Below are 24132 nucleotides of genomic sequence, written 5' to 3'. Positions count from 1 at the left end.
TCTTCCTCAGCAGCGGGCAGCAACATCCTCTTCTTGCCCCTGGCCTGTAATGTTACGCAGCTGTTATCAGCCTGCTGCTGCACATCTGTCCACGTTACTCTTTCCTCCACTTTATTTGCTGTCGCCGGCAAACTGTTGTTCTTGTTGTCACTGCTGCTAAGGCTAAAAACACTTTGAAGCATCAGCCATGATACTTTTTTCCTTTTGTCTCAGACCTTTTCTGCTCCACCTTTTCATTTTTTTTAGCTTCTTTATCCAACTTGTTTGTTGTCCCATTTACTTTTCACTTACTTTGTTCTTTGTGTCATATATCAACTTGATGGGGTTGGGGGAGATGAATCACAAGTATTTAAGACAAACTTAGATTGGACACAATTCAACACCTGAGGTGTCAGATTTACCCAGATGCCTTTTTAAAGGAGAAGTCCAGTATTTTGCACTTTGAGCCCAATTTCTGGGTTGTTTATGATGAAATAGAGTGGTTAAGACCAAAATTATGACGATTGCTCCTTTTCAGAGAACTTGGCTCTCCCCTGCCTGGCTAAACAGTGCTGCCGATGGCCATGTGTATATCTGTCCTAAAACCACCCTAAACGTTCATTTTCAAAGCCATGAACCTCACCGGGTGGTCAGTGGTGTTCGTTGATGTTCTGACATAAAAATCGTAGCAAACTGTGGTTTCCATCTGTGTTTTCGCTATTCATCTCAATCGTGGATCTATTTTTTCAGCTGCCTAACACCCGCGTGTAAACTTCCACTTGATCATTTGTTTGACCCTGAAGCGTTATACACTCCAGCCCACTTGATGGCGATAACGCTCCTTTACGTGGGTGTCGCCAACCGGCAGGAAACCATTGTAATGTAATGGGACACAGAGAAGAAGCAGAAGAAGCAGGTTGGCATTGTGTTCAAAGGCATCGTACTGTGAAGGTTGTTTACAAGCGAGTAATCCATTGTGCAGTTGTTTAAACTTATTACAAAACTTTTTGGTTCGTTCTCGTTCTTCCTCCAGGAGCGCACACAGCACTGTGAAGCTGGCACTTTAGCTGAGCTGAATACCGGACTTCTCCTTTAAGATGGGCTTCAGATTTTTCAAGCCTGTCTACATTAAATACTTGGATCCCATATGAATGATGAAAGAGTCTTTGGTCATTGTAATTGTCCCTCAACTGTGTCTCTTTGTCCGGAGACTTGTGTAGGATTGTTACAGATGTTTTGTCTCGGCAAGAAATCCAAGTGATTACCACGACATATTCCTTCGCCCAGCTCAGATGGAAAACAGTGTGTGGAAAGAGGGAATTTTCTGTTGATCAACAAATTGATAAATCATTTCAGCTCTAACGTTGTATTCTGTCGGATAATTTAGTCTTTAAAAATGCATCATGTTTTTGGAGTTCCCTGTGTTTTGTGTGCGAAATCTTAATTTGGAAAGCAACTACAGCTGTCAAATAAATGTATTGTAGTATTTTCATTTGATGCTACTTTACATTTCTTCACTATACTATGGAGGGGAAGATTGTACTACATTAACATGACATCTATGGTTATACCGGTGGCATTTTACATTGAACACATACAGTGACACATTTAATCACAACATGTATTAAATGATGATACACGCACAGCACGCACATACCAAAATGACAATGTGCTGGACAGAAGAACAAATACAAAAAGGACACCAGAAACTGCTACTTTTGGAAATTTTAATAGAATCAAATCATGTGATGTTTTTGGCACCAGCCCTTAATCAGACATGAACAAGATAAGGAGACACACCTCTCTCTCTCTCTCTCTCTCTCTCTCTCTCTCTCTCTCACATATATCTGTTGGGTGGTCGCCCAACAGATCATGTGGTAACACATGTAGCTATACATGATTGTTTCTATGTCTGTTTTTTATTTTTTTATTTGTGTCTATATGGACCATACTGGTCTGAAATAAAGTAAAGTATACAGAAACTGGGTACAACACACTGCAAAACCAGTTCAAAATGACTTCACAGGAATATAATACATTTACAAAAAGGCCAGCGGTGCCTAGAGTATCACCTTGAATATCACAACTGAAACATCAGATTAAAAAAATGTTAAATGACATGCAAATTCAAGGTGAAATTAAAAAATAAGCTACTTTTATCATTCATGTATTTTTTTAATACATTTTTGGGGATTTTATTTTAAATAGAGGCACCTCTAATACTACAAAAAGTAGTGATACTCAATGAGAAATACCACAGCGATGTAATAAACACATTTGTTTATTTGATTTGTTTATTACATCACTGTGGTATTTCTCATTGAGTATCACTACCTTTTGTAGTATTAGAGGTACCTGTATTAAAAAAAACTTCCATAATGTAAATATATATGAGTAAGAAAAATATCTTCTACAATTTCACCTTGAATCTGCATGTCATGTCATGACGTTTTTTTCATCTGATGTTTCAGTAATGGGATATTCAAGCTGACACTCTAGGCACAGCTGGCCTTCTTGTAAGTATATTTTTTTTGTAAATGTTTTTTTGTAAATATATTGTATTCCTGTGATGTAATTTTGTACTGGTTTTGCAGTGTGTTGTACTCAGTTTCTGTATAACTACATGTGTTATCACATGGTTTGTTGGGAGACCATCACTGGTTGTGTATATATAGAGTATACACTGCTCAGAAAAATAAAGGGAACACATAATCATCACAGTGTAACTCAAAGTCAGTCAAACTCCTTGGATATCAACCTGTCCAGTTAGGAAGCAATACTGACTGTGATGCAATTTCACCTGCTGTTGTGCAAATTGGACAGACAACAGGAGGAAAGGAGATGCAATTACCAAGACAGCCCCTATTTAGGAATGATTTTGCAGGTGGTGGCCACAGACCATTTCCCTCTCTGCGTCCTTTTTGGTTGATTCTTGGCTAGTTTGAATTTTTCCAGTGCCCTCACCACTAGTGGTATCATGAGGCGGTATCTGCAGCCCACAGAAGATGCTCTGATAGTGCAGCTACTCCAGGATGGCGCATCCATACGCACAGTGGCCCAGGGGTTTGCTGTGTCTCCCAGCACAGTGTCAAGAGCATGGAGGAGATACCAGGAGACAGGCCAGTACACCAGGAGAGGTGGAGGGGGCCGTAGGAGGGCAACAACCCAGCAGCAGGACCACTATCTGCTTCTTTGTGCAAGGAGGAACAGTAAGGAGTCACTGCAAGGAGCACTGCCAGAGCCCTCCAAAATGACCTCCAGCAGGCCACTGGTGTGCATGTTTCTGCCCTTACTGTCAGAAACAGACTCCATGAGGGTGGCATGAGGGCCCAACGTCCACAAGTGGGGCCTGTGCTCACACCCTGGCACCGTGCAGCCCGATTGACATTTGCAAGAGAAGACCAGAATTGGCAGATTCGCCACCGGCGCCCTGTTCTCTTAAGAGATGAGAGCAGGTTCACACTGAACACATGTGACAGATGTGACAGAGTCTGGAGACGCCATGGAGAATGTTCTGCTGCCTGCAACATCCTCCAGCATGACCGGTTTGGTGGTGAGTCAGTGATGGTCTGGGGAGGCATATCTTTGGAGGGCCACACAGACCTCCGCGTGCTAGCCAGAGGTACCCTGACTGCTGTTAGGTACCGGGATGAGATCCTCAGACCATTGTCAGACCATATGCTGGTGCAGTGAGCCCTGGGTTCCTTCTGATGCATGACAATGTCCGGCCTCATGTGGCTGGAGTGTGTCAGCAGTTCCTGGATGACGAAGGCATTGATGCTATTGACTGGCCTGCCCGTTCCCCAGACCTGAATCCAATCGCCATCCAATGTTCATGTCCAAGTTTCTTTGTCATGTGACCACTCACAAGTAAGCAATCATGTTTCAGATATCTCCTTTGTTGTTCAGTTTCACCAAAAAGACATTTTCCCTCTAAACATAATAAATGTCACATGGTTTCATCTAAAGTGTATGAATGAGGGCCAAAGAGGTAAAATTATCCAACACTTAACCAAAAAGCAAATAATAGAGCAATTTATTTAAAGAACAAATATGTGTAGGAAGGGTTCTTTGTGATTGATTTTATGAAATAATTTTATTCTTGTAAAAGGGTGTGAGGGTGTAAAAGGAAAAAAACACCAACTCAGCTAAGCTCATGGGTGCATTTCATAAACAGGGAGAGGCGAAACATATTCAAAAAACGCAAGTCCAGTTACCTACGATATAGCACTTATGATTACCATGGCCTGGGTGACTGAGAATCTTCACTGAAAAGCTACATAAACAAGAAAAAGTCGGGATAACACAGTGAAGGCTTGTTTTCATTATTGTCCCTTTGAGGAAGTAGTAGTAAGTGTAAATGGAATGTCTCTTCCAACAAGTAACCCAAAATATGACGGGTCGGTCTGCTGCACAACCAATTATGAGTTACCTGGGTCCGTTAATGAAAGTTTGGTCACTTTTAGAGGGAAATGTGGTCATTCTCAGGAGAAGGAGGGAGATAGGGTGGTGGAAATGGTGAGGGCTGAAGAGGAATTTCGGGTTATTTTCAAGTTGAAAGATCAGGTGGGAGGAGGGTTTAGAGCCATGAATCTGCTTAAAGTTGCAGATTCCCGAAGATGTGTTGGTGAGGGAATAGATGCTCGGATCTTACCTAATGGAGCAATGCTTGTGTTATGCAGAAATATGGATCAAGTAGGAAGAGCAAAGAAAATCGGGAAAATATTAGGGAAAAAGGTGGAAGTGGTAACCCCTGTAAAGAAAACTGAGATAAAAGGTGTCATTTATGGAGTGTGTGCTGACATGACAGAGGAAGAAATTAAGGAAAATATAAAAGGAGGAAAAGCAATGGCTGTGAAGCACTTTAAAGCCAAGGAAGGTGGAAACAAAAATACCCCTGTGTTTATAACTTTTGATGGAAGTTTTCTTCCAGCTCGGGTCTTTATAGGATGTTTGTCTTTCCAAGTCAGACCCTATCAAAGACCTCCTCAGTGTTGTTTCAAGTGTCAGAGGTTTGGGCATATGGCAGCTTCATGCAGGGGAAACAGGTGTTGTGCTGAATGTGGAGAGGACCATGACATCCTGAAATATGAAGTACCAGCTCCTAAATTTTGGAGGAAGTCATATGGCTTAATTTAAACAGTGTGGACACTTTCTGAAAGCGAGACAAATTCAGGAAACCAGAGACCAGCATAAAATCTCCTATGCAGAAGCATTAAAGAAAATGGAAAGAACAAGGGTTTCCGGCCCTGTTGTGAGAGTGCCTGTGTGCGGGCCTTTGGTGTCCAGGCAGCCTGCACCTGTACTCTCTCATCATGAAATTGTAATCAACAAGGAGGCCCTTCTTGCATTTATGGTTGACGTTATGGTGCCCGGGAAAAGAAATCAAGGTCAGATGTTATTAAGTTTGTGTCTGAAGTGGCAGAGAGATTTCTGGGAGTAAAGAATTACTCTCCTCAGTCACTGCATTATGAGGACTAGTCAAGTGCTAGTAGTCCAGGAATCAGCAAGTCACTCAGAGAGTGGTTGAGGAGGGGGAAGATATGGATGATGATGTCCTCTTCAATGATTTTGATGATGTTTAATCTCTTCATGATGAATAGTGATGGATCGATTGATGAATTAAATGATTCTTTGAGTAAAATGATTTTTAATGTGGCCTTAAGGACAGTACCATGTAGGGAGATCCCAAAGGAACGAGTGATTGTCCCATGGTGGAATAGTGATTGTAACAAGGCTGTGAAAGAAATAAAACAAGCTTTTAAGATTTTGCATAGAAACCCTACTCTGGAAAACATCATTAATTTTAAACGTTGTAGGGCAAAGGCAAGGAAAACAATAAAAGATGCTAAAAGAAAGTGCTGGAGGGCATTTTGTGGGACCCTACATGGAAAGGCCATATAGAAAGGGTAGTTTGTAAGTGTGAGAAAGTGATAAATATCCTCCGAAGTCTAGCTGGAAGTGACTGGCATGCAGAAAGGGATACCCTGACTATGATTTACTATGCTATGATAAGATCCATCTTAGATTATGGATTTGTGATATTTAGTTCTGCTGCCAAATCTGTTCTTTGTAAGCTGGACCGGGTACAGACTAAGGCCTTGAGAAAGAATGTATAACTGGATTCTAGACTTCCTATCTAATAGGACATTCCGAGTTAAAGTCGGGGATGCTATTTCAGAGAAGTTTGAAATAGTAAATGGCATTCCCCAAGGTAGTGCTATTAGCCCAATCCTGTTTAACATAATGATAAATGATATTTTTCAAAATGTTGGTGGAGATATTGAGTCATCACTTTATGCAGATGACGGGGCGATATGGAAAAGAGGGAGAAATATCATCCATGTGATTAATTGCATTCAGAGGGCTATACAACAGGTAGAGAGATGGTCTTATGATTGGGGTTTCAAGATGTCTGATACAAAGTCTTGCTACATGCTCTTTACCAGGAAAAGAAAGCTAAGAGATATACAGCTTAAATTATATGGGCAAAACATGGATAGGGTAAGTGAATTCAAATACTTAGGATTGTGGTTTGATGAGAAATGTATATGGAGAAATCATGTTAAACAGGTGGAGACTAAATGTAAAAAAGTGTTGAATCTCATGAGATCAGTGGCAGGATATGCATGGGGAGCAGATAAGCAATCTTTAATGGATATTTATAGGACCTTAATACGATCTAGCCTTGATTACGGTTGTATGGTGTATGGAGCTGCAGCTAAGAGTGTTTTGGAAAAGTTAGACAGAATTCAGTTCAGAACTATATGAATCCGTATTGGTGCAGTTAAAACAACTCCAACTAATGCATTACTGGTGGAAGCAGATGAATTACCATTACACCTAAGATGATAAAAGTTGTCTTTAGCCTATTGGGTTAAACTAAATGGATCTGGAGAAAATCAATCTGCAAAAGCGGTACTTTCTGATTGCTGGGAGTATTCACAACAGCATAAAGGGAGAGGGTCTAGGTATCTTTGGATAATTCGTAATTCATTTCTAATTGACAAATGGAAAAAAACGTTATTTTGATATTTCTTTCAAAACGAAGAACAGAAAAAACATTTTTGATGTCAGAAAACCGTTTTTGATGTCAGAATCAAAAAACGAAAAACCAATCAAAACCGAGCCGTTTTTCGTTATTGATTATTCCTTTTCTCCTTATTAATTTTGGAATGAAGAATGAAACAACCCATGGAGTCACGTGGTTTTTTGTTTCTCAATTTAAAACGAAAAACGACGTCACGTGATCTATTCCTTTTTTGTTTCTGTTGAAAGATGTGTTTCGAAATAAGACAAGTAGTGTACCTTCAAACTTGGTTTAATAACCACAGTGCCGAGGATGCAAACATTACAGACAGTGCAAGCATACGTCTGTGTCGAACTCCAAACCCAGTAACGCATAGACATATACACATAGACGCCGCATCGACTGCCGGAGCGCATCCTCGCCGGCCGCCATCTTGGATGGGTCTTGCTTCGCCTCCACAGTGCATTCACTTCTATTGAGGAAGGAGCTGTATGCACAAGTAAAATAGAATAACTCACTGAATTTTCAACTGATTTTCACGCGGTTTGGTTTGTTACAAACGGCACACATGTAGTTATGATACAGGATGTTTTCGTACATTAAAAATACGGGATTTCATGCTTTAATACTTTCTGCAGATAGCAACAGCATGTTATTTAGGTCATAACACAGTTATTTTATTCACCTCAACCCCAGAGTGGGATGGATGGATATATATATACATATATATATGTATATATATATATATATATATATATATATATATATATATATGGGGCATTCTACCGATTTTGCGCAAATTGCTGTCCCTTACCAAAAAAAACAACAAAAATAATAAAATTGAGCTATGGCCTATTTAAACCCAGGACATTAAATGAGAAAGTGATATGCTAAATATATACAAAATCACCATTTATAGGGTACTTTCTGTTGGGAAGTAGCTGTCCCCAGCCCTGACCTCTAAAATTCAATTGATGTAAATAACACTTAAAACATTTTTCATATTTTTTTTCAAAAGTGTGATTTAAAACATCTTTGTGATTAAGTTTAAGCAGAAGTTGAAAGATTTAGATGTTTTGTGGGATTCATTTTTAAATTAAGAAACTATGCTAAAAAAAAATAGTGTCCCTTGTTTTCATGTCACTACCGAAACCCAAGAGTTTTAATGCTCTGGTTGGGTCTGGATTTTAGCCACACACCTGAATTTCTGAGAAGGGGGGTAGTACTGCACCCCCATCCTACATGACTCCATGGTAAGTCGCTGACTCCCATCATTTTTTCAATAAATGTCTTCCAAAGTCTGAAAATCAGTGTGTAACTTTTAAAACTGTCACTACTGAGCACATGTTCTCTTCAATTATGTAAAAATTTGGGGGGGTTATGCAAAATATTTGTTTGTTTGTTTGTTTGTTTGTTTGTTTTTCTGTATGAACAACTTTTCAAACATGTGCTTGTTAGCCATGTGACTGCTAGCATTCTTTAGTTATCCTGAAAAATAGCTAAGAATGTCACTACCGAAACAGTCACTACCGAAACCTATGGTAAAGTTTCGGTAGTGACATGATCATTTCGGTAGTGACAAAATGGAATGGTCAGTAGTTAAACCCCATAATTCTGTGGTCCAAAGTCTTGCTCTGCTCTACTCTACTCAGGTCTACTCTACTCTACTCTGCTTTACTCTATACTCTACTCTTCTCTGCTCTACTCTTCTCTGCTCTACTCTTCTCTGCTCTACTCTACTCTGCTCTACTCTACTCTGTCCTACTCTGCTCTACTATGCTCTACTCTATTCTGCTCTGCTCTACTCTGGTCTACTCTATTCTGCTCTGCTCTGCTCTGCTCTACTCTACTCTACTCTGTCCTACTCTGCTCTACTATGCTCTACTCTATTCTGCTCTGCTCTACTCTGCTCTACTCTATTCTTTTCTGCTCTGCTCTGCTCTACTCTACTCTACTCTACTGTGCTCTGCTTTACTCTACTATGCTCTACTCTACTCTACTATGCTCTGCTCTACTCTGCTCTGTTCTACTTTGCACTACTCTGTTCTACTCTGCCCTTCTATACTCTTCTCTGCTCTACTCTACTCTACTCTACTCTACTCTGCTCTGCTCTACTCTGTTCTATTCTATAATCTGCTCTACTCTACAATGCTCTACTCTATTGTGCTCTGCTTTACTCTACTATGCTCTACTCTACTCTACTATGCTCTGCTCTACTCTGCTCTGTTCTACTTTGCACTACTCTGTTCTACTCTGCCCTTCTATACTCTTCTCTGCTCTACTCTACTCTACTCTACTCTGCTCTGCTCTACTCTACTCTGTTCTATTCTATAATCTGCTCTACTCTACTATGCTCTACTCTAGTCTACTGTGCTCTGCTTTACTCTACTATGCTCTACTCTACTCTACTCTTCTCTGCTCTACTCTGCTCTTCTCCACTATGCTCTGCTCTACTCTACTCTACTCTACTATGCTCTGCTCTGCTCTACTCTACTCTACTCTGCTCTCTGCTCTACTCTGCTCTGCTCTACTCTACTCTACTCTACTCTACTCTACTCTACTCTACTATGCTCTGCTCTGCTCTACTCTACTCTACTCTACTCTGCTCTGCTCTGCTCTGCTCTGCTCTACTCTACTCTACTCTACTCTACTATGCTCTGCTCTGCTCTGCTCTACTCTACTCTACTCTACTATGCTCTACTCTACTCTACTCTACTCTGCTCTACTCTGCTCTGCTCTGCTATACTCTACTCTGCTATACTCTACTATGCTCTGCTCTACTCTGCTCTACTCTACTCTGCTCTGCTCTGCTCTGCTCTACTCTACTATGCTCTACTCTGCTCTGCTCTACTCTACTCTACTCTACTCTACTCTGCTCTACTCTACTCTGCTCTACTCTACTCTGCTCTGCCCTCTCAAAAATTAAATTGTTTTATTGACCACAAAACATTTGCCTTTGAATTTGTAATTCCCACCATAAGGCATACATTTGAGGAAATATGATGCAACCTTAAAACAGAATACTGGTCACTACCGAAACAGTGCAGTCACTACCGAAACACTGGGTGTTTTGTAAAAAATAAAGTATCTTGAGTTATCAACTAAAGTATTATGATGCTAATCGGTTACATTTCTGTTCTGTTTCATCAATTGTTAACTCTGAAATCAATCTGATCAGCGTTATGCAGTTTACAAAGAAAGAATGCATTTAGATTTTGAAGAATTCTATAATTTGAACTTCAAAATTTGTTAAAATATTATTTTTTATAGATTTAATTGTGAAAACCTTCAGTCAAAATTTGTAAAAAAAAAAATTAAATCTTTAAAAAAGGGAAGGAACAAGCGTAACAGGTTGATATATATTTTTTTTGTATAATATAATACGGGCGGCACGGTGGTATGGTGGTTAGCACTCTCGCCTCACAACAAGAGGGTTGCCGGTTCGATCCCGGGCGTGGGAGCCCTTCTGTGTGGAGTTTGCATGTTCTCCCCGTGTCAGCGTGGGTTCTCTCCGGGCACTCCGGCTTCCTCCCACAGTCCAAAGACATGCAGATTGGGGACTAGGTTAATTGATAACTCTAAATTGTCCGTAGGTGTGAATGTGAGTGTGAATGGTTGTCTGTCTCTATGTGTCAGCCCTGCGATAGTCTGGCGACCTGTCCAGGGTGTACCCTGCCTCTCGCCCGATGTAGCTGGGATAGGCTCCAGCCCCCCCGCGACCCTCAAGAGGATGAAGTGGTTAGAAGATGAATGAATGGATGAATGAATGAATATAATACTCTATGTTTCGTTAGTGACAAATTTTGGGAGAGGAAAAACATTCCAAAACAGTCTGAAAATACAATATAAAAATTTACAGTCATTTTACTAGATATGTGACGTTCACATATGGTACAATATATATAGGGTCAAAGTTTTGGAAATAAAACATACAAAATTTCAAAATATTTCCAGCCTAACTTTGTACACATTCGGTAGAATGCCCCATATATATGATTCTACCCTCTTGGATTTTATTTTGACGTTTTTACACTTCACTTTGGCTTCCTGCCTGCCCACCGTGCTACTGTCTGTCCCAAATGAGAAATGAAAAAAGGAATTTGCAAAAACCCAAATTGTTTTTCTGGTTTTTCGTTTGGAAACAACGAAGGAATGGATCACGTGACTTCGTTTTTCGTTTTTGGTTTTAAATTGAGAAACAAAAGAACACGTGACTCCATGGGTTGTTTCATTCTTCATTCCAAAACGAATAAGGAGAAAAGGAATATTCAATAACGAAAAAACGGCTCGGTTTTGATTGGTTTTTCGTTTTTTGATTCTGACATCAAAAACGGTTTTTCCGTTCTTCGTTTTGAAAGAAATAACAAAATAACGGTTTTTTCATTTGTCAATTAGAAATGCATTACGAATTATCCAAAGATACCTAGACCGGAGAGGGTTTGGATGGAATATCAAGTCTATAGCAGGAAAATATGGATTCAGTCATTTGGAATTTGGACCTGGTGTTATATGGGGCAATGTTCCTCCTTGGATACTTCCAGTACCCAATGGAAATTTACAACTTGTAGAACAGAAGAGCGAGTGGAGCAAGATGAATATGGATAACATCAAGTATTATGTTGAAGATTATTTGAAGAGGAATTATTATAACTTTCTCCCCATTTTTACAGATGGGTCTAAAGATCCAGAGAGTGAACAAGTAGGAACAGGAGTATACATACCAGAGTTTAATGTAAATATTTGTAAAAGAATCAATAATAGATTGTCTGTATGTACTGCAGAAATAACAGCCATAATACTAGCATTACAATGGATAGAAGAGGTTAGGCCTGAGAGAGTGGTCATTTGCTCAGATTCCACTGCAGTTCTTCTGAGCTTAAATACAAATGAATCAATAAGAGAGGATCTAGTGATGGAAATATTAATGATAATGTGGAGATTACACAGAAGTGGAATTTTTGTTCAATTTTGTTGGGTTCCTGCACATGTAGGTGTTAGTGGTAATGAAAAAGCAGACAATATTGCCAAAAGAACTTTAAGATTAAGTAATGAAGATATAATGAAAATTCCCTTTGGAAAAGGTGAGGCAAAATCAATAATCAGAAAGGCAGTGATAGATTTGTGGCAGAAGAAGTGGGGTATGGATGTTAAAGGGAGACACTATTATAAAATACAGAAGTCAGTTAACACAAAGGTTTTTAAAGGAAATGCAGAAGAGAAGAACTAATCATTTCCAGGTTAAGACTTGGACACACTAGTTTAAAATCAACTCTGTATCTAATGGCAAAGTTTGCGTCTGATAAATGTGATAGGTGTGATACTCCAGAGAATGTTGAGCATGTCATTTTGAAATGTAGTAAGTATGAGTTAGAAAGGAACAGGTTGCGTGATAGGATGTATGAGCTGGAACGGGAATGGAGCTTGGAAGGAATTTTAGGGATGAGTGGGAAAATGAGGGAATGTTACAGGGCAGTATTTAGTTTCCTCAAAGACACAGGATTAGAAAATAGAATATAAGGCAGTTTTACCCTTTTTTTGTTTGTTTGTTTGTTTGTTTGTTTGTTTGTTTGTTTGTTTCCTGTTTAGAATGTAACCTGAAGTATACACTATGATACTACACACTCCGGTACAGCAGGTGGCGGTATACACCTGAAAAAGTTGGTTGTAATCCACCATTAAATGTAAGAAGAAGAAGAAGAAGAAGAAGAAGAATTATATTCACTTCCTGTGGCTAACACGAGGAGCCTAGTAAAAGAGATTTGTTCTCGGGTCTTTGATGCTAAACGATTTCTCCGTCGCGAGACCTGCTCTTTCCGTCACGTAGTTCAGCAGATACAATCGGAGTGAACCACCAGAGCCTGTATGTTTGAGTAAACGTGTTTAAGTGGACTTTGTGTAATTTTTCGGTACGTTTTGTCACAGACTCCTCTCTGTTATCTAAGAATGCTAACTTAAGTTAGCTTAGCGTGTTAGCTGAAAAATAGACGGGGACGGAACTCGACCACACAGCGCTAGTCGGAGTGACTATTCAATAGAAACTAAACTGTATAATTCATGGACTCACTATGTCCAGATAGCGGTGTTTGAATGGACTCTGTCTTATTTTATGTACTTGAAACCATACGAATTATCTTCTCGTATATTGCGAAGCAAATGAAGTTAGGTTGCTAGCTGAACATAGACAAGACACGAACATAACGAGGAATACATCGGGGTGAGCAACCCGTTTCAACGGGGTGTGTCAGGAGGAAAAGCTGCTGTGATTTATTAAAAATGGAGGAGCTTGAGTTTAATACAAACGAGAATCTCAGACAGCGGAAACTAACTGGTGCTGTTTTCAACTCTGACGACCGATTAAACGGACCAGGTTTGTACTGTTTTCATTGTTTTATTATGACTTTAAACCGCTATGCAACCAGTGGTGGAGGGAGGATTCTGATTTCTTATACTAAGTAGAAGTACAAATATAACACTGTGGAAATACTCTTTTACAAGCAGTGGTGGAATGTTACTCAGTAACGTTAGATTAGGCTGAACTGCGCCTCACCTGAAAAAGTGGACGAGATCTGATTCAGAATTATTTAAAATGTTATCAAACTCACATATCAGTTTGTTCGCAGTCTCCTATTATTTTAATTAATACAGAGTAAACTAATTAAATGCTTAACAGGCGATCTGTACTTTCTGTTCATGGTTCAACCTCCATTTTACTGAATTCTCATGTAAAAAAGCATCATATCAGCTTGCTGCTGTATATAAATAAATCGAGCGGACATGTCACGCTCAAACATAAATACGTTAAAGCATTAGTTAACAGTTAAACACAGAGAATAGAAATTCAAGATAACAGCTTTCATTTAAGATCAGTCTGATATAGTCAGGGCTTCAGTGTTATTTTAAGAAGCTTCACATCTCACTGACCACAGATCTGTTCTTTAGTACCTTATTATTTAAAACAGCCCAGTGTTAATACACAATACATTGTGCAATATTAGTGTGTGCTAAACTAATATCAGCTAATAATGTAAAATCAGCCATTCAGTCTGTATCGTTATTAGCTTTGTTTTGTGTGTGTGTGTGTGTGTGTGTGTGTGTATATGTATGTATATATACATATATATATATATATATATATATATATATATATATATATATACAGTACAGGCCAAAAGTTTGGACACACCTTCTCATTCAATGCGTTTTCTTTATTTTCATGACTATTTACATTGTAGATTCTCACTGAAGGCATCAAAACTATGAATGAACACATGTGGAGTTATGTACTTAACAAAAAAGGTGAAATAACTGAAAACATGTTTTATATTCTAGTTTCTTCAAAATAGCCACCCTTTGCTCTGATTACTGCTTTGCACACTCTTGGCATTCTCTCCATGAGCTTCAAGAGGTAGTCACCTGAAATGGTTTTCCAACAGTCTTGAAGGAGTTCCCAGAGGTGTTTAGCACTTGTTGGCCCCTTTGCCTTCACTCTGCGGTCCAGCTCACCCCAAACCATCTCCATTGGGTTCAGGTCCGGTGACTCTGGAGGCCAGGTCATCTGCCGCAGCACTCCATCACTCTCCTTCTTGGTCAAATAGCCCTTACACAGCCTGGAGGTGTGTTTGGGGTCATTGTCCTGTTGAAAAATAAATGATCGTCCAACTAAACGCAAACCGGAAGGGATGGCATGTCGCTGCACTCTTGGCATTCTCTCGATGAGCTTCAAGAGGTAGTCACCTGAAATGGTTTCCACTTCACAGGTGTGCCTTATCGGGGTTAATTAGTGGAATTTCTTGCTTTATCAATGGGGTTGGGACCATCAGTTGTGTTGTGCAGAAGTCAGGTTAATACACAGCCGACAGCCCTATTGGACAACTGTTAAAATTCATATTATGGCAAGAACCAATCAGCTAACTACAGAAAAACGAGTGGCCATCATTACTTTAAGAAATGAAGGTCAGTCAATCCGGAAAATTGCAAAAACTTTAAATGTGTCCCCAAGTGGAGTCGCAAAAACCAATAAAGCGCTACAACGAAACTGGCACACATGAGGACCGACCCAGGAAAGGAAGACCAAGAGTCACCTCTGCTTCTGAGGATAAGTTCATCCGAGTCACCAGCCTCAGAAATCGTAAGTTAACAGCAGCTCAGATCAGAGACCAGATGAATGCCACACAGAGTTCTAGCAGCAGACCCATCTCTAGAACAACTGTTAAGAGGAGACTGCGCGAATCAGGCCTTCATGGTCAAATAGCTGCTAGGAAACCACTGCTAAGGAGAGGCAACAAGCAGAAGAGATTTGTTTGGGCCAAGAAACACAAGGAATGGACATTAGACCAGTGGAAATCTGTGCTTTGGTCTGATGAGTCCAAATTTGAGATCTTTGGTTCCAACCGCCGTGTCTTTGTGAGATGCAGAAAAGGTGAACGGATGGATTCCACATGCCTGGTTCCCACTGTGAAACATGGAGGAGGAGGTGTGATGGTGTGGGGGTGTTTTGCTGGTGACACTGTTGGCGATTTATTCAAAATTGAAGGCACACTGAACCAGCATGGCTACCACAGCATCCTGCAGCGACATGCCATCCCATCCGGTTTGCGTTTAGTTGGACGATCATTTATTTTTCAACAGGACAATGACCCCAAACACACCTCCAGGCTGTGTAAGGGCTATTTGACCAAGAAGGAGAGTGATGGAGTGCTGCGGCAGATGACCTGGCCTCCAGAGTCACCGGACCTGAACCCAATGGAGATGGTTTGGGGTGAGCTGGACCGCAGAGTGAAGGCAAAGGGGCCAACAAGTGCTAAACACCTCTGGGAACTCCTTCAAGACCGTTGGAAAACCATTTCAGGTGACTACCTCTTGAAGCTCATGGAGAGAATGCCAAGAGTGTGCAAAGCAGTAATCAGAGCAAAGGGTGGCTATTTTGAAGAAACTAGAATATAAAACATGTTTTCAGTTATTTCACCTTTTTTTGTTAAGTACATAACTCCACATGTGTTCATTCATAGTTTTGATGCCTTCAGTGAGAATCTACAATGTAAATAGTCATGAAAATAAAGAAAACGCATTGAATGAGAAGGTGTGTCCAAACTTTTGGCCTGTACTGTGTATATATATATATATATACATGCACATGCCCCACGACCCGGCCCGGGATAAGTGGATGGATTGATGGATGGAAGGATATCATGGACCACAATATAGCCAAAAAATATTGTGATCATATTTATAGGCCATATTGCTCAGCCTTAGCCCCCTGCATTGTCTAAGGTCGGAGAACTGCATTCTGCTGAGTGCACGTTCTGCTTCAGAGCTGAATCAATTAGGCATTTAATCAAATGGTCAATAGAACGATAATGTTTGGCAGTTTGATTTTACATTAATTTAAGTTATCTGATGAAGGAAAAATGCCAAACATTGTCTGGTTCCAACTTCTTGAATGTAAGGATTTTTGGCTGTGACTGGACCAAAAAAGCAATTTGAAAGTGACACTCAGGGCTATGTGAGATTGTGTTTGGTCATTTTATAAATTAACTTAAACGATTACTTGATATTTTTGTTAAAATAATCAACACATTAATAGATAATGAATACAGTTGCGACCCTAAAATAAAAGCATAATGTGTTGTGTAAAGAAGAAAAATGGCAAGTATTCTCAAGTTTGAAATGAATACATTTGAATTTAAAAAGATATTCATAGGTATTTTAAGAGATGGTTTTAATTGCATGAAAGATCAATTTGTAAATGCACATTTAGTATGATTAACTTTTATTACTTCAACTTGTTAACTAATGGATTGGGATACACTGGTTAGTGCCCAACAGCACCAAACAGCTTGTAGTGTGTTGAAACTACTTTCTTTTCTCATTGAATAGTAGTGGTATCAAGGTTTTAGTGTTAACATTAGATAACAATTTTCGAAGCTGTATCTATTTATTTCATTTCTCTCCACAGACGTCCAGCAGCTGTTAGTGGTGGTTAAAGAAGAGGTTCCCCATGAGCAGCAGGAGTGGTGCTTCAGTCTGGACCAGGATGAACCAGAGCCCCCACACATTAAAGAGGAACAGGAGGAACTCTGGAGCAGTCAGGAGGGAGAGCAGCTTCAAGGGCTGGAGGAGGCTGATATCAAGTTCACATTCACTCCTGTCCCTATTAAGAGTGAAGATGATGATGAAGAGAGTGCTCAGTCCTCACAGCTTCATCAAAGACAAACTGAGGAGAACAGAGAGGCAGAGCATTTGAAAACAGAAACTGATGGAGAGGACTGCGGGGGATCAGAACAAGCCAGGATCTTAGATCCAGATAGTCCTGATGAGGAGACTTCACAGTCTGAGACTGAGACTGATGACAGTAGAGATTGGGAGGAAACACGGGAACCACAGTCAGGTTTAAACTTGCTGCAAAACAGTGAGGTACCTGTCAGTGCTGTGGAATGCAATACTGAAAAAATATCAGTTAGTTCCTCTAAATGTGCTGAAAGGTTTGACCACAAGGGACATCTGCAGAAACACACTGGAATCAAAACAGGGGAGAAACCATTTAGTTGCTTTGTCTGTGGCAAAACATTCTCTAGAAAGTACTACTTAACAACTCATATGAGACTTCATTCAGGAGAAAAACGTTTCAGCTGCTCAGTTTGTAAACTTAAAATCAATTGCCGAAGCAATTTTGTTAAACACATGAGAATCCATACTGGGGAGAAACCATTTAGTTGTTCCCAGTGTGGTAAAAGATTCACAGAAATGGCCCACCTGAGACAACACTTGAATGTCCACACAGGGGAGAAACCATTTAATTGTCCATTTTGTAGTGTAAGATTTGCTGCCCAGGGTAATCTGAGACGACACATGACTGTCCACACAGGGGAGAAACCATTCAGTTGTTCAGTTTGTGGCAAAACATTTGCGCATAAAGGAGACATGAGAAGACACTTGCTTGTCCACACAGGGGAGAAACCATTTATTTGTTCAATTTGTAGTAAAGGTTTCACACAAAGCAGAGATTTGAGACGACACTCTACTGTCCACACAGGGGAGAAACCATTTAGTTGTTCAGTTTGTGGTAAAAGTTTCACACAAAAGGGAACTCTGAAACTACACTTGACTGCTCACACAGGGGAGAAACAATTTAGTTGTAGCGTTTGCAAAAAAAGATTCGCCCGGCTCTATAATGTCAAAAGACATAAGTGTGTTGGTGAGAGCAGCAGTAATAAGTGAAGTCGACGAAATGTTTCTTGAGCCATTATTTTTTCCAGCAGGACTAAGTGCAGAGGAAAAGACTCGGTTCAGCACTGATCAACTAAAAACTGTCAGACTTGAGGCTGATACAGTCTAAAAATTGAGTCTTTTCAGCAAAGATGAAGCTACACAACCACTTAAATTAGGGATGTCATGATCACGTTTTATTTGCCCCCGATCACAATTCGAGTCAGCATTGTCATGTTGTAGCCTTGTTATAATTTGTTTATCAATTAAAAATTTAATTGTATGGCCTTAATGTCAATTCTTCCCTGTGGTGTTAAAAATGGTATGAAATATCAATATTTGTCAAGGTATGGTGTCAAAGTTGGACTTTTCAGTACTGTGACAACACTTGTAAATATGTCATGATTGGACTTCCAGTGGGACGGTAGAGCAGCATGCATCGCTGATTGGAGAGTTCCTCCACGCCAACACAATTTACTCCACCAAAATAAACGCAGAAAAAAACTGAGAACGTGCACAGGTGCAACGAAAACAAAGGCAAAATACTTGGACAACCAAGATGAAGAAGTAAACTGTATGACTGCATGGAGAAATGACTCCGTGATGAACTCTTAATAATCACTTACCTTCAGAGTTAGCGTGCCCAGAGCTCTGGCACCGAAACCTAAAGCAGGGGCCTGTATCACGAAGCAGGATTAATGTCTTAGCGAGGTAACTTCAGGGTTAACCCTGGGTTTTCGGTCTCACGAAGCCAGTTCAGTTCTTATCGGGGTAGATCGCCATGGTAACTTACTCTGAATGGCTATCCTGCTCCGGAGCAGGGTAAGTTCAGGGTTGAATCTGATCCTATAAAAAGCACCACCCACTGGCCAATCAGCTGTTCGGAAAAAAGTGACTGCGCTGACAGAAATGCAGCCCAGTCATGACGGGAAGTTTAATTCATTTGATTGATTTTGATTTGAAAGTTTATTTTGAACATTAAAACAGAAAAGAAAGCAACAACAACAGACAATGAAAAGATTGTTCAAAAAGGAGTGGAAAGAAGTCGAAATTTCATCCCACCCCTTCATAAGAAAGAAACTGATCATTTGCTGACACTTAATAGCACCATTAATTAGTGCCAACATTTTGTTTTGTTGGAGGAAATGATCCCTGTTAAAGATAATGGGCCTAATTGACAGCTTTGCTGCTGGAAATGTGGAAAGTAGCCTATCGTGTACACTTCATGGTGTTTGAGGGATTTTCCTTTTTGTTTTTTAAAGAGGGAGACCAGGTATATTTTTGCGCAGCTGTTAATTTCTAACACAGCTCAATATCAGGATGATTGTATTCAGACTATCAATTTGGTGTTGATATGATTTAATTGTGGCATCAGCTTTAAGCTTTATTGTAGCATATATAACGTTATGACAAAGAAGACCAATTTATCAGACGCAATGATATTAGACGATAATTGTAATACACGCAATTCATCTGCGCAGCATTGATTTCATGGGATTCAAGGGTGTGATCAGTGTCAGATATACAGGTACAGGTACTGCAGCTACTTGAACCGGTGATGAGTAATTTAACCTACACATAATTTTATTTGCTACCTTGTTTTGTCTTGATTTTTTCCTCTCTCCTCCTCTCTTTCTTCTTTCCTGACCCGTTTTTTTTTCCTCTCTTCTCTATTATGTGATTTCATTGATGGTTTGACAGGGGAATTTCTTTGATAAGCTTTTAGTGGCTTCTAACTTCTCTGGCACTTTTCTTTTTTTAATCTTGTAAATTTTATGCTGTCAGTTTTTAACATTATGTGCAAATAAACTAATCTAAACTAAAACTAAACATTATTCATCCCGTTATGTGTTGCCACGCATGTTTCCTCCTCCTGCAGCTGCCATGGTGTTGGCCTTTTCTGTAAAGTTGCTTTTCTCCTCCTCATATTTTAGTGGAATTAATCTCTGATCCTCACGAGAAATACTTTTTTTCCCTCACACACAGCGCTCTGTGAGGATGCTCAGTGACGCTGCGCTTCTCTCATGATTGTGATTGGTCTGCTGCGTGCGTGTTCACGGCTCTTGATAAAGAAACCCTGGGTTGAGTTACCGAGTTGATATCCAGCGTCGTGATACCGATTATCCTGATTGCCATTGTTAGGGTTAGTCAACCCAGGATAGGTCTGGGTAACCCAGGAAAGGTTGATCTCGCTTCGTGATACAGGCCCCAGGTCAGTCTCCCAGGTCAATCCTCAACTTTCAGTAGTACACCATAGGGGTGGGAATCGCCAGAGGACTCACAATACAATATTATCACGGTACTTAATACGGTATTGCGATCTGCTCAGTATTGCGATACAGCATACTGCAATATATTGCAATGTATTACCTTTTTTCCAACTGCAAATTATTTCCCCTAGGGATGGGTATTAAGATTTTATCGATACTGCTACTTTTATGGATACTTTTATCAGTTCTTTTTCCATCTTTAAATATAGCTTTTTAAAAGATAAATTAATTTAAGAAGAAAAAACTCAGAACAGAATTATTGAATATTTTAAATATAACTAAATTTTGTAGAGCAGCAACAGACATTTTTACAACAGCAGTCATATAAATAATATTCATGACATCACAATACTGGGAGAAGTTTAGTATTTAGTTTAGTATTTATCAGTAAAGTCATTCCTCCTGTCCTCTACTTGTTGAAAAACACATGAACCCAGGTATGTGACTCCGCCCCCACAGTTTTTTACCAACACAGCCGTACTCAAGCTCTAAAGAGAAGTGAAGCATAAAGCTGGGAAATCTTTGAGTACGTTAGGAAGGGTGGCATTAACTTGTGATGCCTGGACTTCAAGGTCAGTGGATCCATATGTGACTGTAACGGCACATTATCTCACCGAGGACTGGAGACTGCTGTCTCACGCTCTCCAAACTAGAGCAGTACACCAAAGTCACACCGGAGCAAACACTGCAGACCTCCTGCAAAATTCAGCACAAGAATGTAACCAACAACGCATCTAAAATGGGTGTTGCCATTCAGTTAGCAGGATACCTGCATGGCGAGTGTTTTGCTCATAACCTGGCCTTGCAGAGGGTGTTAAATCTGCCAACTAGGGCTGCCACTAACGATTATTTTCATTGTCGACTAATCTGTCGATTATTTCTTCGATTAGTCGACTAATCATTTCATCAAAAAATGTGTTAAAATGTTGAAAAATGTCGGTCTGTCTTGCCCAAACCCCAAAATTACGTCATCTAATGTCTTGTTTCATACTCACGCCAAAGGGTTTTAGTTCACCGTCATGGGAGAGTGTGTAAAGCTGTTAATATCTGAACGCAAGAAGCTGCAATAAGAGTATTTTGGGTACTTTTATAGTACTTTTCTATGAAAAATGACTCAAATGGATTAGTCGACTACTAAAATAGTCACCGATTATTTTAATAGTCGATTAGTCATCGATTAGTCGACTAATCGTGGCAGCCCTACTGCCAACAGTTCAGTCTGTCTGGCTGACCTCCTCCACACACAAACATACACACACAGACATGACATTGAGTAAAATCAGTTTAAAATTACTGACGGCAGCTAAGCTCATGACAAGTAAAAATCCAGTACTTCATAAATATATGTGTTCAGCAAGTATGAACATGTAAGCCGCAATATTTAATTCTGCTCTGTCCGCAGTATCTTATCCACTGCTGCTAATATTATGTTTTACACAAGGACAGCACACTACTTCGGCTAATGGAAAATTGTTACAAATAAGCTAAAATGAAACAGCCCGTCCTCCCTCTACCAGTGCTAATATTACCTGCACACAGCGAATCACATCAGCAGAGAGGGAGCAGGACAGGAGGACAGAGGACAGGAGGAATGACTTATAGTGACTCCCTCCTGTACTCCATAAATCTGCAAGTTGTTCTTTCTGGCCCTCGCGTCTAGGTCGTCTAGTTTGTCAATCAATGAATTCGTGCAGTGCACAGTTAGCTTCGGAGCGCCATGATTTAACTTCATCAATCAAATCATCTGTTATATCCAAGTCAAACGTCAAACAAGCCTTGGTTTTTAACAGCGCTGTATGGACGCAGATCTTTGCTCATGAAGTAGGTGATGGACTGTGTTATTTTCTTCACTCTCAGAGTTGGATGGTAGTTGTGCCAAACAAAGTGTGTCTAGTGTTAGTTGATTTTTTGGTGGAGTGGGTTTAGCGTTAGCTTGGCCGTCAGCGGCTAACGATATCTCTGGATGGTGGCTTGTGAGGTGAGCCCTCATGTTCATAGTATTCCCAGAGTATTTAATTCTCGTGGCACTGCATACAAATCATCTGTTATATCCAAGTCAAACTTTATTTATATAGCACTTTTCATACAAACAGAATGCAACACAAAGTGCTTCACTTGATAAAAACACACACGCAAATTCAGAGACTGTAATGGTTAGGACTAATATTTTAACAGTACAAAAAACCTGCAACTGAGGAAACGCTATCATAAGTGGGGGTTCTAGAGGGTTCATACGATAAAAGCAAATCAGATAAACAGATTGGACAAAGACCATTAAGAGCTTTATAAACCAATAAAAGGACCTTAAAATCAATCCTGAAGCACACAGGAAGCCAATGCGGAGACTTTAAAATTGGTGTAATGTGTGCTCTCTTTCTATTCCTTGTCAGGGCAGCTGAGTTTTGTGATAACTGTAACTGATCAATGTTTTTCTTAGGAAGACCAGAAACTAGAGCATTATAGTAATCACCTCTGCAGGTAATGAAAGCATGCATTATCGTCTCTGTGATGGTTTGAGAGAGAAACAGTAGCACTCTGGCAATGTTCTTAAGATGATTAAATCCAGTTTTGGTTATACTTCTAATATAGAAAAACTAAGATTGGAATCAAAGATAATTCCAAGGTCTTTTTTTTTTTTTACTTGTTGACAGGGTTTTAGTGCCAGTTCTCGCAGTTTTGTGTTGAGTTTGTCTTTCTGAGCTTCAGGACCAATAACTAAGGCCTTGGTTTTGTCCTGGCTGAGTTGAAGAAAGTTTTCTGCCATTCAGAAATTGATATCTAAACAGTTAAAAAGGGCATCAATTGGACCTCAGTCATCAGGAGACACAGCCATGTACAGCTGTGTATCATCAGCATAACTATGGAAACTGATGCCGTGCCTCCTAATGACGTTTCCAAGTGGCAGCATGTAAAGATTAAAAAGTGTTGGACCTAAAATTGAATCTTGGGGGACCCCACAATTCATTTTATAGCTTTTTGATGAACATTCATCCATTGTTACATGAAATTCTCTTTTGGAAAGAAAAGATTTAAACCAGTTAAAAACAGTACCAGAGAGGCCAACCAGATTGTGAAGTCTAGCTAAAAAAACTGTGTGGTTAACTGCATCAAAGGCTGCAGTAAGATTGAGTTGTACTAGTACAGAGAGTTTTTTCATATCCATATTAGACTTCAGGTCATTAAAGGACAACTTCGGTATTTTTCAACCTGGGCTCTATTTCCCCATGTGTATGTGTGCGTATGATTCATAGGTACAACTCGTTCTAAAATTGGTTCAGTATTGAGGGAGGCGGATGCAGCCGGGAGCCACGAAACGAGCTAAAACGGTAATGGGGGCAAATGCGTCCCGTATAGGTTAGCACATTAAAAGTGCTGTTTTTGCCACTGACCGGTTCAGATCACCAGCTGTCTCTGTGCAGCGATTAGCTCAAAAGCAAGACTGGTATTTTTCAAAAATATTTTGGGAGATCATAAAATTATCTAAGGGATTAAAAACAAGCTTCTCTAAGATTTTACTTGAAAGTGGCAGATTGGACACTGGTTTGTAGTTGCTAAGTACAGAGACGTCTGAGTTATTCAATTGCTGTTGTCAATTTGTTAAAGCCTTAACTTCATTCATGTGGTTAGTCACACACACATTAACACACA

At 39.9% G+C, this 24132-nt stretch overlaps 1 protein-coding gene across 1 annotated transcript; it reads left to right on the top strand.

Annotated features, from left to right (window-relative positions):
- The first annotated feature begins 12734 nt into the window (after nt 1–12734).
- On the top strand, nt 12735–23804 carry LOC125904197 (zinc finger protein OZF-like). The gene is made up of 2 exons (XM_049601447.1): nt 12735–13376; nt 16965–23804. The coding sequence occupies exons 1-2, from the start codon at nt 13283–13285 to the stop codon at nt 18224–18226; spliced, it is 1356 nt and encodes a 451-aa protein (XP_049457404.1). The 5' UTR covers nt 12735–13282; the 3' UTR covers nt 18227–23804.
- The last annotated feature ends 328 nt before the right edge of the window (nt 23805–24132 follow it).

The sequence above is a fragment of the Epinephelus fuscoguttatus genome, linkage group LG17 (assembly GCF_011397635.1).
Source record: "Epinephelus fuscoguttatus linkage group LG17, E.fuscoguttatus.final_Chr_v1".
Taxonomy (NCBI): Eukaryota; Metazoa; Chordata; class Actinopteri; order Perciformes; family Serranidae; genus Epinephelus; species Epinephelus fuscoguttatus.
This window is presented reverse-complemented; position numbering and strand designations above follow the sequence as displayed.

Bases quoted from the DNA above. Each gene is read 5' to 3' on its own strand.
- LOC125904197 (XM_049601447.1), top strand. From the start codon at position 13,283: ATGGAGGAGCTTGAGTTTAATACAAACGAGAATCTCAGACAGCGGAAA. The intron at 13,377-16,964 runs GTTTGTACTGTT...TTCTCTCCACAG, and splicing joins CGACCGATTAAACGGACCAG to ACGTCCAGCAGCTGTTAGTG.